The sequence below is a fragment of the Mercenaria mercenaria genome, chromosome 9 (genome assembly GCF_021730395.1).
Source record: "Mercenaria mercenaria strain notata chromosome 9, MADL_Memer_1, whole genome shotgun sequence".
NCBI lineage: Eukaryota > Metazoa > Mollusca > Bivalvia > Venerida > Veneridae > Mercenaria > Mercenaria mercenaria.
In genome coordinates, this window is record NC_069369.1 from 11673995 (window position 1) to 11691418 (window position 17424).

The 17424-nt window shown below is 32.5% G+C and overlaps 1 protein-coding gene across 1 annotated transcript; it reads left to right on the forward strand.

Moving 5' to 3' along the window:
* The first annotated feature begins 8630 nt into the window (after positions 1 to 8630).
* LOC128559200 (solute carrier family 23 member 2-like) lies at positions 8631 to 15615 on the forward strand. The gene is made up of 5 exons (XM_053550399.1): positions 8631 to 8642; positions 9018 to 9158; positions 14258 to 14510; positions 15147 to 15229; positions 15535 to 15615. The coding sequence occupies exons 1-5, from the start codon at positions 8631 to 8633 to the stop codon at positions 15613 to 15615; spliced, it is 570 nt and encodes a 189-aa protein (XP_053406374.1).
* The last annotated feature ends 1809 nt before the right edge of the window (positions 15616 to 17424 follow it).

Consider the following 17424-nt stretch of genomic DNA (forward strand, 5'->3'; position numbering starts at 1 on the left):
AGGCCATTGGCGGGAAGTGCAGTATCAATGAACCATAACTCTACCATACCTAGTTTTTGAATATACTCCCTTTTTTTCGATTTTCTTCTTTTTATTATCTCCATTCTTTTTTTATTATTTTTTTTTTGTTTGTTATACGCTATTCCCCATATTGGGACAAGCACATGCACATGCACCTAGGAGCATCTTTCGTTTTTGACTATTCCTTTTTTCGTTATTGAAGTACGATCTGGAGGTCAGTCCTAAACTATATTCATCCAATACAATAAGATAATATAAGATGGCTCATGTATTTTATACAAGTAAAGAGCTCAAATATAATACAGACTCAACTGTTGTGAGATATCCTTAATACAATTATAAGGCAGATGAATATTACCTTAATGAAGTTGAAAATCGCAGTACGGGTAACACTGTCGTAAACTTGCAACAAATCTTCAAATATTGTCAAATTCCAGCTTTGAAAGTAGTTGCTGTTCTCACGAAGGTTTTACTTTATTGGCATTTGAATGAAATTTTTACTTGGATACGGCATAGAAAATAACCCCTTTACTATTGTTTTATGATAGAGGGGATCGTTCTGTTTGAAGTCGAATTTTGTTTTTTATCGAATACATTTATACACTGCATATTTCACCTCATTTTATCGGTAATCGGGATGCAAACGACTGTGACATAACAATGAATGGAAACAGATAAAATATGCCTCATACAGTTTTTATGAGTTAACACTGAGGTGTAAGAAATAAGGATCAATTTAACATTTCGGATATAAAGAAAACGGGTAAACAGGGTCGAAAGAATTCTTCAGTTGACAACTATCTTTTCAATAAAAGTCAACTGAAGGGAAATAACACATAGAGACATAGGGCACATATCATGTAGTAGTAAGTACCCTTTACTTGGCATATTTCATATACTGTGAAATCATTAATATTCGTTGGGGACTAATCTTCGTGGATTTCGTGGTTGAGTCAATCCACGAAATTTAATCCCAACGAACAAGTAAAATTCCCATTCATTTTATGTTCAAAAGTTGAAATCCACGAATTCATATCCCCACGAAATTGCCGTTTTGACCAAAACCACGAAATTTCATGCCCACGAAATTTAATGATTTCACAGTAGTTACACTAAACGTTTCATAATTTAAATTTTAAATGTCTATGTACAATTTATTACACTTTATTATCAAAAACATTTCATGGATACTAGAATTCGCTTTTCCAATAATTCAAATATTTGTGCCCATTTCATCAATACGTCATCGGCATAACCTTCGTTACGTTTTCCGTTCGTCTTTACATTTTCCTTACTATATTTCGGAAATGTTGGGGTGCTTTTTGTACTAAATTTATTGCTAGGAATCAGGCGTGTTTAGGTAATAGGTTAAATCTTGGGGAACAAAATACCTTATAACATTCTCCAATATATTCAGCTTTCATACCGGAATAGTGTATGGATAATTATTGTGCGTGTGTTTATCACTAGCTGTTCCGTCCTCTTCATGGAACTCTTTCGATGAATTGTTTTTGTTGGGTTCAACGTCGCACCTACACCATTATAGGTCATATTGCAACTTTCCAGTTTTAATGGTAGAGGAAGACCTCAGGTCCCCCTCCGTGCATTATTTCGGGAACCTGGCTAGAACCACCGATCTTCTGTAAGCCAGTTGGATATCTTTTTCACATGGAGAATTTAACGTCCCGACTGAGGCTCGAACACACATCGAAGAAGGGCAAGTCATTTGAAGTCAGCGACCTTAACAACTCGGCCACGGAGGCCCCACTTTCGATGAAAAAGACGTTACATTCACAAAAATTATTTCATTAATTTTACTTTAAAAGTTAACCTAACGAGTTCCGAAAAAAACTTTTGAAGGGTACCAAAGTCTATGTTATTTTTATGTATTCATTTAAAGTTCCGTGTGTCATAAAACATGTCTTACCCTGGTCATCCTTATAGCCCCGTTATTACCGAAGTACGTTGTAGTTGCATGTTCTACACCAAAAAGAAAAAAGAAATCATGCTACAAAATCCCTCTATTGCTATACCCCTATTAACGCGGGGGAACGCTACATATAGCCGCATTTGCGTGGTATTCTCCAAAAACAGAATCAAGAATTAAGGTGATGGTTACAATAAGCAATCCAACAATTGGGCTTAAACTGAACATGGGAAATCCAAATTGTCCTAGGTTGTTGAATAATATAGTATATTTTGTAAACATGTAAACATGCAATTGTGAACAAAACGAAGGAACTGTAATAATCTGAAATAAATGTTTTTTAAAACTATAAATCACTTAGAGCTGGGTTACAACGGTTCTATTGGGTAAATGTGTATCCTTTCCGAAATAAATCTGTCTATTACTTTCCTTTATTTTAGCCCAGTCCCTGCAGTATGCAAAATTCAAACCATAACACAAAACAGAATACTACATTTTAAACAGAACAGAACAGAACGAACATATATTTTATTGACTTGTACATAATGCATCGTCATATATTTATACAAATACAAAACTATAAATACAATGTAGTCACGGAATTAAGTAGCTAACTTTACATGCTGCTATATATATTCTACATACAGGTTTCCGGGGGTGGGTTGTTTTTAAAGTACATGTGCAACATACATTGCGTGTTTTATGTATCTAGTTTGATTAATAATATCACTTCTATTATCTAATTAAAACAATTTTACAAATTTAAACATACTTGGCCTACAGAAAATAGTTTTCTTAACTCTTCTATATCTTATCAAAGATAATGTATCAAAAAAATAGGATTATTATAACAGTAGGTCGATCTGGGTTGCTGTATTTGGCTCCAGTGGATTTTGCTAGATCGGATCTAACGAGGCACCGTGTGTGATCCGTCCTTGCAAAATCCACGAGAGCCCAATACAATCCCAGATCTAGCTACTGTTGTTATGACCTTTTTATTGCATGCCTCCATCTTTTTGGGTTTTTCTTTTTGTAATCGAACGAAATCTTAGATTTTTGTCGATGTTAAAATGAAATGAGTGATGTTATTGTATGCGCTATTAATGTAACTGTGTCAACTCATGCATATCAATGAAAGTAGTCCGGCAACATACAATACGGAAGATACAATACGGGGTTATGGAAGAAACAATATGGGATGTTTTTCTGCCTGATCGTATTTCCTTGTGAAATGCAAGCTGTATTTTTGATAGAACTTATATAGGTATATAATAAATATTAATACATGTCTAAAAATCATGTCTAAAAATCAACGTCAATAATGTCTTGAATTATCGTAACAATAGAAAGTTGCTCCTTTTTATACCTTGATGGGGTGAACAGAACCATTCAGATTCATATACAACATCTGCACGAGCGTCCGTGCGAGCCTTGTATTGTATATTAGTTTTATCCGTTGGGAATGCACCAGCCGCCGTCATTATACCACAAACTGCCCAACCAATCAAAACTGAAATCAAAATCTGAAAAAAATAGTTTTAACTTTACAAGTTTGAATTTGCACGTACAACAGATGTGAATTTTTCAAATCAAACGCTCAAATTCTATGTAAAGTTCTTGTTTAGTATACATTTTGCCACCGATTCTTTACATGAGAAAGCAATAATTCGCGTTTTGCTTCTGAACGGTATTCATTATATGTCGTTTAAACTAAAATACAAAACTGCTGTACGTTACCTTTAGTCCATCATATTTTTATTAAATCAAGTTATAATGATATTGAACATATGTGAACACTATTTGAAAAAGCAATATTCATGATATTACATAAACTTACAGCAAATATTTGATGAAGAGGATACAATCTCAAGTCCGTTTATCTCTATCCCTTCAAGTACAATTTTTATCTAGGTTTGAAATACATGACCCCTCAAAGGTATTTTATATTGAAAGAAGAAGGAAAATACGGATATTTAACACTGTTCAGTGTACTTCAGTTTCATCGTTAACCGTAGAAATCTGCATAACTGATAATTTTACTAGTATGCGCTTTAGCTTTCAAATATAAGCTTAAAATGTATATGTTGCGGGGCTCGTGTTTCCATGGTTACGCATTTTCTCTCATTTTTAAACAACTATGTATGAAAACTGGGTTTTTTTCGACGGCTTCAGTGCCATTCTGTTAATGACCAACATGAAATATTTGGGTAATATTATTACCAAAATACCAAGCATTTTACATGGTACCCTATTTTCTTAAAATTAGAGGTAACCATCATGGCAACAGAGATGTTTCAAATAGTTATATCTTGCTTTTTATCGTAATTTCTTATAAAAAAACATATTGAATAAAATTATCCGTCTTGTTAATGTAGCTTTAAAACATCTTCTTCTAACGTAAGTAATATTTCATGTTACTTGCATATTTATTTAAACAAATTCACAGCTTAAAGTACTACAGCAGTACCACCCGTCTGGCATTTTTATGAAAAAATCGTTCTGCATGCTGCTATAAGTCTCGTGGATATTGTTGAAATTCAAATAAAAATATGACGAGGCCTTCCTTAAATAGACCAGTGTTAACGCTTTTGAATTTTACATTAAGATATATAGGTCACGGGCTTCGTTTCCATGGTAACATCAATTTAATTCAATTCTACTGAAATTTGAACAATTTTAGGTCTTAGTTTTAGTATATAAGTAACAAATTATCAACGGAAATAATATGTATAACAAAATAAACTGCCCGACTTTTATTTGAAAATGGCCATAATAAGTAACCTTTCATCCAACTATATTACCAATAACATCAGTTACCATCATCAGTCTTCTTACATTCCGCATAACAATTCAATATAACTACATAAAAGAAGCTAAATATTGATCCTTGTTCAGAGCGAAAGACTCATAAATTATAATAATGGCTGTTTAAGATTAGTTTTGCGCGGTAACTGACACGTAACGACATTACGTCAATGACGTCATTTTAAAGTCAAAAATGTTTTGAAGCGTTTCTGCGGCAATTTATTCATTATTTCTGCATTATTAAACCATGAGGAATCAGGTTGGAGACAGGTTCATGATTATCCTTAAGAAGATTGGATATACAAACACATTTAGTTTGTCGCAAACCTCGTCGTATATCGTCACGTTAGCTTCCGGTTGGGCATGCGCACAGACAAATATCAAGGTAACATAAGTCTATTTTTGACTACAAACGGACACAACTTTAATATCTCACATTATTATTATTATTATTATTATAATTATTATTATAATTATTATTATACCACATTTATTTAGCAATCTTTTCACACAAAATATGTGCGTTCAAAAGTATTTTACAAAGACATTGAAGAACACATACATACATATATATACATGTAAATACAGTTGTAAAAGATAAAAAGGAATAGTTATTAAAACAAGATCATCTTTAAATTGTGCTCAACGTTAAATCACATTACATAATATTACACTATTAAAGGAGAGCTATCTCTTTCTCAACACGAAACAAACCTGTCATAAAAGATAGTTGTCTTCGACCTTGTTTACACGTTTTCTTTATGTCCGAAATATAACATTGATCCTTATTTCTTACACCTCAGCTTTACCTCATAAAAACTTATCTGTTTCCATTCATTATTATGTCACAGCCGTTCGCATCCCGATTAACAATAAAATGAGGTATAAATTTCTTCAATGAAAAATAAAATCCGCCTTCAAACAAAACAATCCCCGCTATCATAAAATAATAGTAGATGTGTTATTTTCTATGCCATATTCATTCCAATGTCAATTACGTAAAATCTTCGTGAGAGCAGCAACTATTTTCAAAGATAGAATTTGAAAAGGTGTTTTGCAAATTTACCACAGTGTTACTCGTATTGCGATTTTCAACTTCATTAATGTAATGTTCATTACCGTTATAATAGTAGTAAGGATATCTCACAACAGTTGAATCTGTATTATATCTGAGCTCTTTACTTGTATAAAATACATGCGCCTTCTTATATTATCTTATTATATTGGATGAATATAGCCCAACATCCAGGTGAAACTTTATCATACCTAAAGGGACTGACCTCCAGATCGTACTTCAATAATGAAAAAAGGAATCGGTAAAACCGAATGATGCTTCTCGATGCGTGTGCTTGTCCCAATATGGAGAGTAACGTATAATGAAAAGAAGAAGAACGAACAAAGGGAGATAATTCAAAAACTAGGTAAGGTAGTGTTATGGTTCATTGACACTACACTTTCCGTCAATGGCCTCTATCATTGTGTGAAGTTTCAATCAAAATGGCGTTGCTTTTCAAGTAATGTTCCAGACAATCTTTATTTTGTATAATTAAGGGAGATAATTCAAAAACTGATAAAGTAGAGTTATGGTTTTTTGACACTGCACTTCCCGTCAATGGCCTCTATCATTTTATGAAGTTTCAATGAAATTGCACATTTTAAGACAAAATAAAACAAAAACACTCAGTTTTGATATAAACTAACTATGTATTTAACGTTTTCCTCTTTCAGTTTGATAATAAAAATCGAAACGCTCAAAATGTTAATGCAAGCGTCAACCGATGAAGGTAAACGAAACGTAAGGAATGAAAACACGTCGATCATCTGGAACAGTGAGCATATGGGTAACTACTGTCAGTTGCATACCTGTGATAACGAGGAACAACACGCAAAATTCTACGAAAAGAATTCTACTGCAATAGGACGTGCGGGCGAAGGTATTCGTTGTCATCTCTACAACTCTGGGCACCAGCAATGGTAAGTTATCTTTTATCCTATTCTACCTTGTTACAGTTTACTCATTTTATATATGTGATATAATGTAAATGTTGTAATCATGACTTTTTAATTGAGGCTCACTAGTCTTAAGTTATCGATACTTATAATAAAACAAAACTTGGCAGGTTGACACTTCGTAATGATGTATAAGTTCATTTTACCGAATTTTTGCATTTTTATTGTTGAAAGTAATGTAGTATTCACATTTTGTGTTAAGTAAATTAGGCACAAGTAACATGCTTGCCGTTAGATTAAACAACTGGAATTTAATCTTAAAGTACTATTTAAACTAGCTTTTACAATCTAAAATCCAGCTGAGAACGAAATTTGTTTTGTGATCAAAGGGTCTGGGAAGCGTCCAAGGTCAAAATTAAGATCATATTCCAAAAATGTTTTATGGCCAGTACGTGCATAGAATTGTCAACGAAATTATATTTTTGACTTAATCAACTCTAATGACACAATTTGAGCAAGTAGTCGAGACTAGCCTTTTATCATTATTGAAAAAGCCTTAAAGTTTGTAGCCGACTTCCTTTTCGAACACAGGCATATATGGTATGTGTAGATACTCGGCTTCTAGGAACTTGAACAAAGATTTAAACTCAAGAAAATCAGAAAATGGTTTAAAAATTCATAATGTAGCCATTACGTGTATCGTGATAGGGAGACCGGGAAAAGTGAATGAATTCAGTGCCGTATAAAATTGAATTTGTAAGGTTTGAAATGGTTAAGAATATATAATACCACGTGCGACATTTTTTACCGCGGTGCATTAAATGTCACGCATCATATCGTGCATATTCAAAATTGTACGTCGTAAAGTAGCATTTCAGCGTCGCGACTGCAATATTTTCCATAATATACACTATATACTTTCTTTGATACCAAATATTTGATTAATTAATAACTTGTAACATATGTTGTTGTGATCCCCTACGCATAGGAGTCGCCTGATCTAAAATAGGCGAACCTCTCGCGGCACAGGGGAACAGTGTCTGTCTCTTCACCAGGAGGTAATTGGTTCAAATCCTGGATTATAGGATCTGTTGATCGTTGAATCAACAGCCGTTTTCACTGCTAACGAATATTGGCTAGAACTTCAACAAGTTTGCAATACATATCCTCTAGCTTCTTGTTCATAAAAACAGTAGTTGAAAGATTTGAATAGATACATTAATCAAAAGTCGATGTAAACGGGTAAAAAACATCTAAAAATGCGCCCACGCTGTAAAGAATGCTTGTAAGACAAAATATATCGGTAATTCATATACAGTAAAACGGATATTGATAAATCTTATTACTGTCTTTTTTCAGATATTTTAAATGGAAACAGTATAAAGGCATTAGAACCGGATGCTAAGTATGCCACTATTCAGTTACACATAATTTCCACATATACAGCTTGAGAAAACCCCTATAGTACGTCCACAGTCCGTCGTCCGCAGTACGCGTCAAAGTAAGCTGAAAATCTCTAATTCGCAATGTTTAATAGGACGTTTCGGAACAGCGTGATTACTTTTGACATTCTACATATTTCTGTTAGGAAATCCCCAATCTTATCCGTTGGGAACATTTTTGGTACATTTGTAGCAATTACATATCTGTTAATGAATTTATGTTGACATTAAAGCATAAAATTGCCCCGCTGACATTTTTTGAGATTCATCGGCGGTCCGCTGTGTATTGAAAACGGTATCAGGGTAGATATCTCCTCGCACATGTTTACACATATTTCCGATGATTAAAGTCTCTTCTTTAAAACTACGAGTTATATTCAACTCACATAAATGTAAATGTTTAATTTATTGGAGCAAGTAAGTTTGACCAGTATTTTATGACATTTTATTTTACTTTTTAACGTCTTCGTTTTCCTTACGGTAAAATGCAGATACGGGTAATGCTTGGAGGGGCGACAACTATAAAAAACAAATCATATTAAAACATGTCATCCCAATAAGCCAAATAAGTAAGGCTATGTTATGACGAGACACTTTAAATGCGCTAACAAGTATGTTTAATGAATCGTTTTATGATTGGGACTGTCTTTACTTCATCTGAATAAATTAAAATAGATATATTTTCACATGTGCAAACTCTTAATTGTATTTATAGGACATATTTATAATTGCAGGATCAACATTGTTATAAATCACTCGATGGGTTGATTAATAACTAGTTGAGTCTTATTAAAAAGAATCACACCCATACATATAAACATAATAACATTGATTCTACAAATTCTTATTCCTAGTATTTTAACGCTTTACAGACGACAAGAGATTCTATTTCGGAGGTTAAACGTGAACTTGACACAGACAAAGCTGATGTTGAGATTGAGGAAGAGTGCCCTATACTCTACAAGATCAGTGATTCACCTCCATTCCATCTTACCATCTTCTTTGGAATCCAGGTAACATTCTTATATATTTTATGCATCTATAATACAGACATATTAGAACTTAATTAAATCATTTTATAAATGATTAATTTAGCTACGTGTTTTTTGGTACAACGTGAAGGCAATCCATATATGATTAGCCATAGTTCTAAGCTGCTCTCGTCAGTCAAAACATTTGATTGTACTTCGGAACTCTATCTGTCATTATTGATATCAGCGTTATAAATTCAGTAACAGCTAGGATATTAAATTCTGAACTGTTGTACTCAATGTTAGGAATATCATCAATTTAAACCCACACATCGTGGTGTGAGAATTTATAAAATCAAACTTTTACCTAAATTACCTTTATTTTGCATATTTGATGTTCTAACAATGTATTTTTCATCACATTCATTCCAAAATCGTTGTTTTTCTGATAAAAAAAAAACATTCATCTACTATTTCTGATAAGGTCTTTCCGGCTTATAAAAAAAACGGAATTCCCGGCCTTCAGCGAGCACATTGCAAACATCAGGTGACATTGAGAAAATGATAATCAATAGAGCTCACAAGTATAGATGTCGCGTTGTGTTATTGCGTTTTGAAAAAACCCAAATAAAACAATAATAGACGAAGTCAGTGCATTATTGTCCGTTAGTATTGACCTTGCACTCATGAACATGTATTCTGTAAAATTTTCTCAGATAAAAAAAAACAAAGTACTTATCACTAGCATTTCAACAAATCAATACTACACGAACTAACGGTCAGAATTTGCGAAATATTCTACGTAAATATTGTAAGAATAAAAGCAATATCGATAACATAAAATTGCACTGAATTTTTTCAAGATGAGATGTTTTTGAACTCGCGTGGTAACGTGCATGGAAGTCAGACAACTTACCACCACGTCATCGTGTCACTGGTTTTTTATATAGGTTATTTCAGTAATGTAGGTTTTTTTCAGGATACAAATATTGCGTAAACTAATAAAATTCCCCGAATATTGGCAAAGATTAATGAGTGCCAGGTCAATACTTGCAGACAAAACGTTTACGATGCAGTCAGTGATTTCTAGTTGGCCGAGCGGTTACAGTATTCGTAGTATAATTTTTCGTTGGGAGTTCGATTTCTATACTCGATAAATTTTTGTTTTAAAATTGAATTATTTTTTCAATACGATTCAACGAAAACAAAACGGGTTAGTTAATTTAGTTCTAACTTGTTCAGTAACTTATATATATTACTATTAATGATGATATTTTTTAACCTGTACGGGTTAGTTTTATAAACTTTATAACAATCTTACACTTCACCTTAATAAAAGCATTGCCTGGTCATAATTTCTGTATCGACTGAGTAACAGATAATACTGATTTTATACGAAAACAAGAAACAAAACAATGAATTCGAAAACCAGGGAAAAACAAACTTAAACAAAGTTTGTAATGCAAAAAAAATGTTTGTCAAGTGCAAGGTTCGAACTGTCAAAACTATCACTATCAAATGAATATGTATCCATCCACTCAACCTACTGCGCCATCAAGCCAACTATTGATATCCAGTTTATATCTTTACTTTAAACGAGAGTGAGACAGACATTTTTTTAAATTAAAACGGACACAATACTGTGCGATACCTATAGAAAAGTATCATCTCCATTATAAATGACGGAAGCAAACTATACGCATGCACAGAATATGATTTGCTGCCCACGTGACGAAAGTGTTGTGACGATTTATAAAAATGCGTGAGAAAATCTGCGAAAACTCGAATGTTCCCGTATATCTGGAAACTAGAAACTTGTCAACCATTAAGTGTCATGTAGATATATGAAATAGTGGCGGCATTTTGCCTTTCGGTGATAAATTATTTCAAAAATCACAATTCACAATGTGTGGGTTAGTCGCTTTAATAAGTTTCCCTCAGTAAGATGTCGTTTTGTATTGCAGTTATCATTACTATAAGTAGTAGTTGTATAAGTAACAGAAGTAGAAGAAGCGGCATCGGCTATGTTACTAGGAAGAACTTCCCAAAAGCTTCAAATCTTACAAGTACTTGTTTCATCATAAGCGATATATTAGTCACTTAAAGCATATCAGTAAAAATAGTTCAACCTTTTTCATCGAATTTCACACAATCATGGTTAAATGTCTCTATTGATATTATTTGTTGCAACTTAGTATTTTAGAACAAATGGGCACGTTAGCTGTAATAGTAACAAAGATGTTGCCCGGAAAATTGCCTACATCATAAAGTCATTAGGGGCGGTTTGACAGAATTGCGTATTGGAAAATAGATATAATGATTGCTAATAAATGTATCCTAAAGATTCAGTTCACGGTATATTAGATCCAAATTTGATATTTAAAAACAAGCAATTATTTCATATAGTTTATGTAAACATAAAATTAACAAGTTTATTTGTATATACAGTACAATGCATTAGGTTTACAATAGTACACATTGTATACATGAATAGATTCACACAGTATAAATGTGTACAAATACAGTATAAATGTGTACAACTACTAAACATTTGGCTGTTTCTTTAACAGTGAACTATTACTGCATGACATTTAACTATGAATGCAGCTCTATATTCAAACTAAATATATTTAGTAAAGCTAAATACAACTGATGAGGAATTTATACATTTGAAGTAAGTATCTAAAGATAAAATATTTTAGTAAAATATGCCCATCGGATATCTTTAATAAAGCCAACAAACAATGCAGATACCATTGCTTGTTTCTGAGGTTTACATTCCTCATTGATAATGAATTTATGTCATCAATATATGAGGGATCCTGGTGGATATGTATGCCGTGACACTTCTTATTGGATTTATGCTTTGCAGGTTATAAGATTTGTCAGAAACTTATTCAGGACTTTAATCTTCTTGGTATTACAATTTGAAAAAAACAGCTCATTCAACTAGGCTATCGTTTTCATGAACATCATAAATCTTGTACTTGTTTTGTTCCTGGTACGTGTATATGTCTGCATCAATTTGTATTTACAAATCCATGTGCATCGTCAGTGTACACATGTATACATTAACACGTGCCTTAATTTCAGTATGGTGTGCAGTATAGAAGGATGTTCTTTGAATGTGAATTTTCTTGTAGGACTTTTTTGTTTATGCATATAAAGGCATTTAGCTTAAATGTTGGAGGGAGACAATGGGTGCACAATGGAAGATCCATCGATCTGCGACAGGCTAGATATAAATGGCTTCCTCGAATAAAGAATCAAGAATTTAAATCAGGGTTGCAAGTCCACAAGGGCAAACTATTTAAGCAGAACCATCTCGGGGCAGAGGTCACGAATATACTTAAGGGTTGATGCTACAATAATACACTATGGTCTGAAAAGATGTATACAGAATGATTATTTAAAAACTATTTTGCGTGTACTTTGACATGTACTGTCAGTGCTTGGGTTGTTGCACAGAATGTATTGTTTGGTTGTATCAGTTTGACACATGCATTTTCTCTAAAAGCAACTGGTTAACATATTTTGTTTTCATATGCAAATCTTATAACTTTGCGCCGTGTACATGTCTGTAAATAACGTCAATAAATACTTAAATACTTAAAATTGACTTATGGTAGAGCATCCGGGTTGAGTGTGGTAAGCCGTTGGTTCGCTTCTTGGCCATGTCATACCAAATATATAGAAGTGGTATTAGAAGCTTTCTCGTTTGGCACTCGCTCAGCATAAAGATAGTAATTTAGTAATAGTTCTGGTCGGTCTAGTGTCAGCATAATGTGACTAGGTTGGGTATCTTGTCACGTGTCTACGGTGTGATATTCCAGTTAGACGGCAAGAAAAAATAGGCATTACGATCACTACTACAAGTAAACACCATTGGTAATATAACTGAAAAAAATGTTGGAAAATATGCTAAACTCGAACACGCACGCACGTACGTACCAAAAAGGCATGCACATTAATACTTCTAAATTATCTTCATTTACTGCAAGAACATGTATAGCAGTCTATGGAAGGTTGGTGTATTAACTGCTAAACATTGTGTACTTCTTTTTCTCGCCAGCATCTTGTTATGTTTGTTATTTGTTTAGCTAAAATTTAAATTTCCATTAACTACTGCTCCTCGCACTTCAAATATAAATACTCATACTTCTTTTTGATAAAAGTGTAGGGTTTTGTGCGCTTCCCACCGACTTCCAAAATGACCCTCTTCCAAGTTATCTTAAAAACAAAGAGGATATATGTGTGTCCTTTCCTTTTTTTTATTTATAATATTAAATTAAAACAATAGATTATACACGTAAAGTCAAAGTCAGAAGTGATAAAAACTTTTAAAAAAAGTTACTTCCCGGTTTGATAAATTTGGAATTGTAACAATCAATTAAGCTAAAGAGATAAATACCCAAAGATAGATAACCGCTATGTCGCATTCCTTTATAAAGTTTATCATCCGAACCAAAATTCAGTTCTTTTACAAAATAAAGCTCTCAAAGCCTAGAAATTGATTTATGCATTACATGCATCATTATAATTTAACAGGAGTGTTTCTCTTAAAACAAGACTACAAAATTAAAAACTTGCAACGTAATACCTTATTTTGAAATGGTTACTTATACAATATCAAAGTGTGTAACATAATTTACCTACTACCAGTATCTTTTTCAGAACTAATCTATTTCAGTACCTCAAAACATTAAGCATTATTTCATATAATTAAAAAATTAACAAACTATTCATACCTAAATAAAACCAAGAAGATAGATGTGTCCTTTCCTGTTTTATTTTATCCACAATAATAACTTAAAACAATAGGTTAAACACGTAAAGTCAAAGTAAGAGTAACCTCAGGAAAGACACATCTTTTATAAAAATGCCGAAAGTGGTTTCAACCAATCAAAATTTATGTTGCCAGAATGACAATGTTTTTTACATTTTGCTGCTACACATTGCTGGATAAAACCTGCATATAATTAAAAGAATTTCCAAATAACCCTTTTGTCGTAATGAACTGTACGACGTTTAGATTTTATTATGTTTTACTAGCGGTATGAGATATGACAATAATAACAATACTTGAATTGACAGAAGAAACGGTGATACTGTTCATATACGAATATCCTTTCCCTTTCTAGCAAAGTCTTATATCAATCTCTTCGTTAATCGTCCTACCACTGTTGGTTGCCGAAGCTGCCTGTGCCTTAGAAGACGGCATTCTCATTAGGAAACTTGTCGGTTCTACCTTATTCTTGTGCGGTATAACAACATTTCTTCAAGTGAATTTTGGAATTCGGCTTCCAGTTTACCAGGGGCCAGCTGGATCTTATATTGTACCGATCATTGCTCTGAATAAGATAGATTCAAGCAGATGTGATATCCACGCTATGTGTAAGTGTTTAAATCTCTTTTTTCTACTCTTTTTTCTAGTAATATTCATACATCTTCAAGGTTTACGATGAAATGATAGCATCCTTATAAAGTGAATTTATTGGATATTGTTCTACTTTAGTCGCGAATCAGTCATAATTATAAACACATCACTTATGTATGTAAAGTAACTGTAAAAATAATCATCATTATCATCATTATGATGTTATTTATGTCATTCATTACAAAATTACAACAATATAGTATTTTCTTCTTTATCATCACAGATTATAACACGTTGGTTGCCGATATTATAATATTATTATTGAATAATAAACAGGCTGTTTGCTTTACCTGAACGGTATAGAAATACCATGTAATATCTAATTGCTACGTGGGATACGAATATAGATAAATATATCTGTACATTGTATTTCAAACACACTGTCACGTAATGACTTCGAAAACTATTTCCATTAAGGATAACATGTATCCTTTTTTGAAAAAAAAAAATACATGACATTGTGACCAGTATTTTCGACTTAATATGTGTTCTTAAAGAAGGGGCAATTATAATGAATTAAAATACAGTCGAACTTGTATGTTTTCACTATTGGTAATAAAAAGTGATATAAAATATTACAAATTATCTTACAGTTCCTGGAGTGTTGAACTCAACAGCAAGCAATGTCACTGAAGCTGATCTACAAGCACAGTTGATTGACATACGCGTCAGAGAGGTAATCCACAAAATAATTAGATATATGTTTCACTTTATATATTATCAACTTAATTATGTCACACGTGCATGGAGAAATAGTTATTGATAGTTATTTTAAACTATATTTTTATCTTTTGATCTCATTTTGGGTTTGTCCTGACAATCATTAATACACGCTAGTAATGCATCATTCAATAAATGAGCTTATATGTACCGAAGGGTGGTAGCGTGACTTCGGCAAAGAAAGTCCACTACTAGAGGGTAACCCGGACCCAAGTTTTAAAAAGTCATGTTATATACCAAAATGTTTGTGGAAGTTTGTAGATTCTGAAAGTGCCGGAATATATTGGCTTAAATGGTGGCGAGCTGAAATATCCGAGATGGCGGTCAAGATGGCCTCCATAAAATGAAAGGGCTCTTTTAAAAAATAATAAGGGTTTCTTCATTTACATGTGCTTAAACAAACTGATGGTATTCATTGTTTTGCAGAGGTATTGCATCACATCTTTCATGAATAGCAAAACATATAAATTGCTCCATTTAAAGGTCAGAACAATATGTCAAAAGGTCAAATTCATTATCACAAATTTATAGTTTTGAAAACTAGAACATATAAATCCTTTTAAAAGAATTCATAGAATGGTACAAAAAGATTATCTTGTACAAAGAATGACAATTATTGATGTTTTACAGTAAAACTATTGTTAAAGGTACTCTTACTAATGTGACGTTATATGCGTATTACATATATACTAAATAAAAAAGTACTCGAAGAAGTTGATACATATTGATACATGTGTATAATTTTCTTCCTCAAGTTAAGCAGGTATGAAAAACAAATTTTGTGGTCGGTTTCTATTCTAATTTATGTTCGGAACTCTCCAAGGTTACGTTTTATGAGGTCAGAACATCAGAAAAACTACATATTTGGTTCATTTTCGGTAGTTGAAATAGCATAGATGTTGTCAAAAGAAGGAAATAAAATACCAGAGTTAGTTTGTTGGTTTTTTTTCATTGTATATGCAACAATCTTGTGTTGTTGTTTTGTTGTTTTTTTTTTTGTTGTTGTTTTTTTTCATTTAATATTATATTCTTTTTCTCTATACTGTCTATATTATCTGTCATATAAATCATGAATTAAAGGTGTACTTTACAAGTTATAAAATTTATGCATTATATATTAACTTATATTCCATTTAGAGTATTTATGCACTATTTTGAAAACATCTGCTGCGTATCGCTAAAGATTAAAGAAGATAGTAACCTGTTAAATGTATGCATCAGCAATTTATATATTTTATGTGCGAAAACAAAAAAAAAGAACGTTTTTACTGTAGGCTTACATATATATATCTCATACTTTTTAAACCACTGTAACTTTTGTATTTATGCATTTATATAAATTTGATATTTAGAAATGTGATACATTATATAACCTAAATATTTCAATTTTAATATAATACTATTTTTTATGTCTGAAAAGAAGAACTGGATGTTGAGCTTTCTGATAAACAGAAGGAAATGTTGTTAACAGAAATCAGCTTGATTTTGTCAGCTTAAAACACATCAAAAACAAATAAATCTTAATTCTATTATTTCAACACTATATTTTCGGTATATTCACTGTTTCGTGATCTAATCTGGACAAAACTCTCGTTATTTAAATAAATGTTGTATTTTTTTCTTGTCATTTTATATCATGTTTCAGTTGATGGGAGTTAATAATTCAATCAAATTCTTTATTTAATTTTCTGTTGTTGCGGTTGAATCATACACTTGAACACTCAGGTAAGGGCAAATTTATAGTAAAAGCAGTTAGTAACTCGCGCATATAATGATTGTTCGAGAAAGGTTCTAATATTGCTGACTGTTCTTTGTGGTGTTCTGCTCAGGGCTCAATATTTGTCTGTTGAAGTCTCATGCTCCAAGTTTTAGACTTGTTGGTTGGATTTCCGACAGCATCATGCAATTTGCACACTACAATGAAATGTGTTGCTGTCTCGGGTCTTCCAAATATACATGCTGGTGATACAACGATTCCTACATCGTGGAGATAATTATTCAAAAGTACCCATTTTGAAGCTGAAGCATGAACGTCTCGGTTTTTCATTTCCCAAAGCCTTTGGTCATGTGCTTCACCTGCTGTTTGAACTGGTGAAAATGTCGACTACACCTTATATTCGATCTCATTGGCATCTTTAAGAAAACAGATTC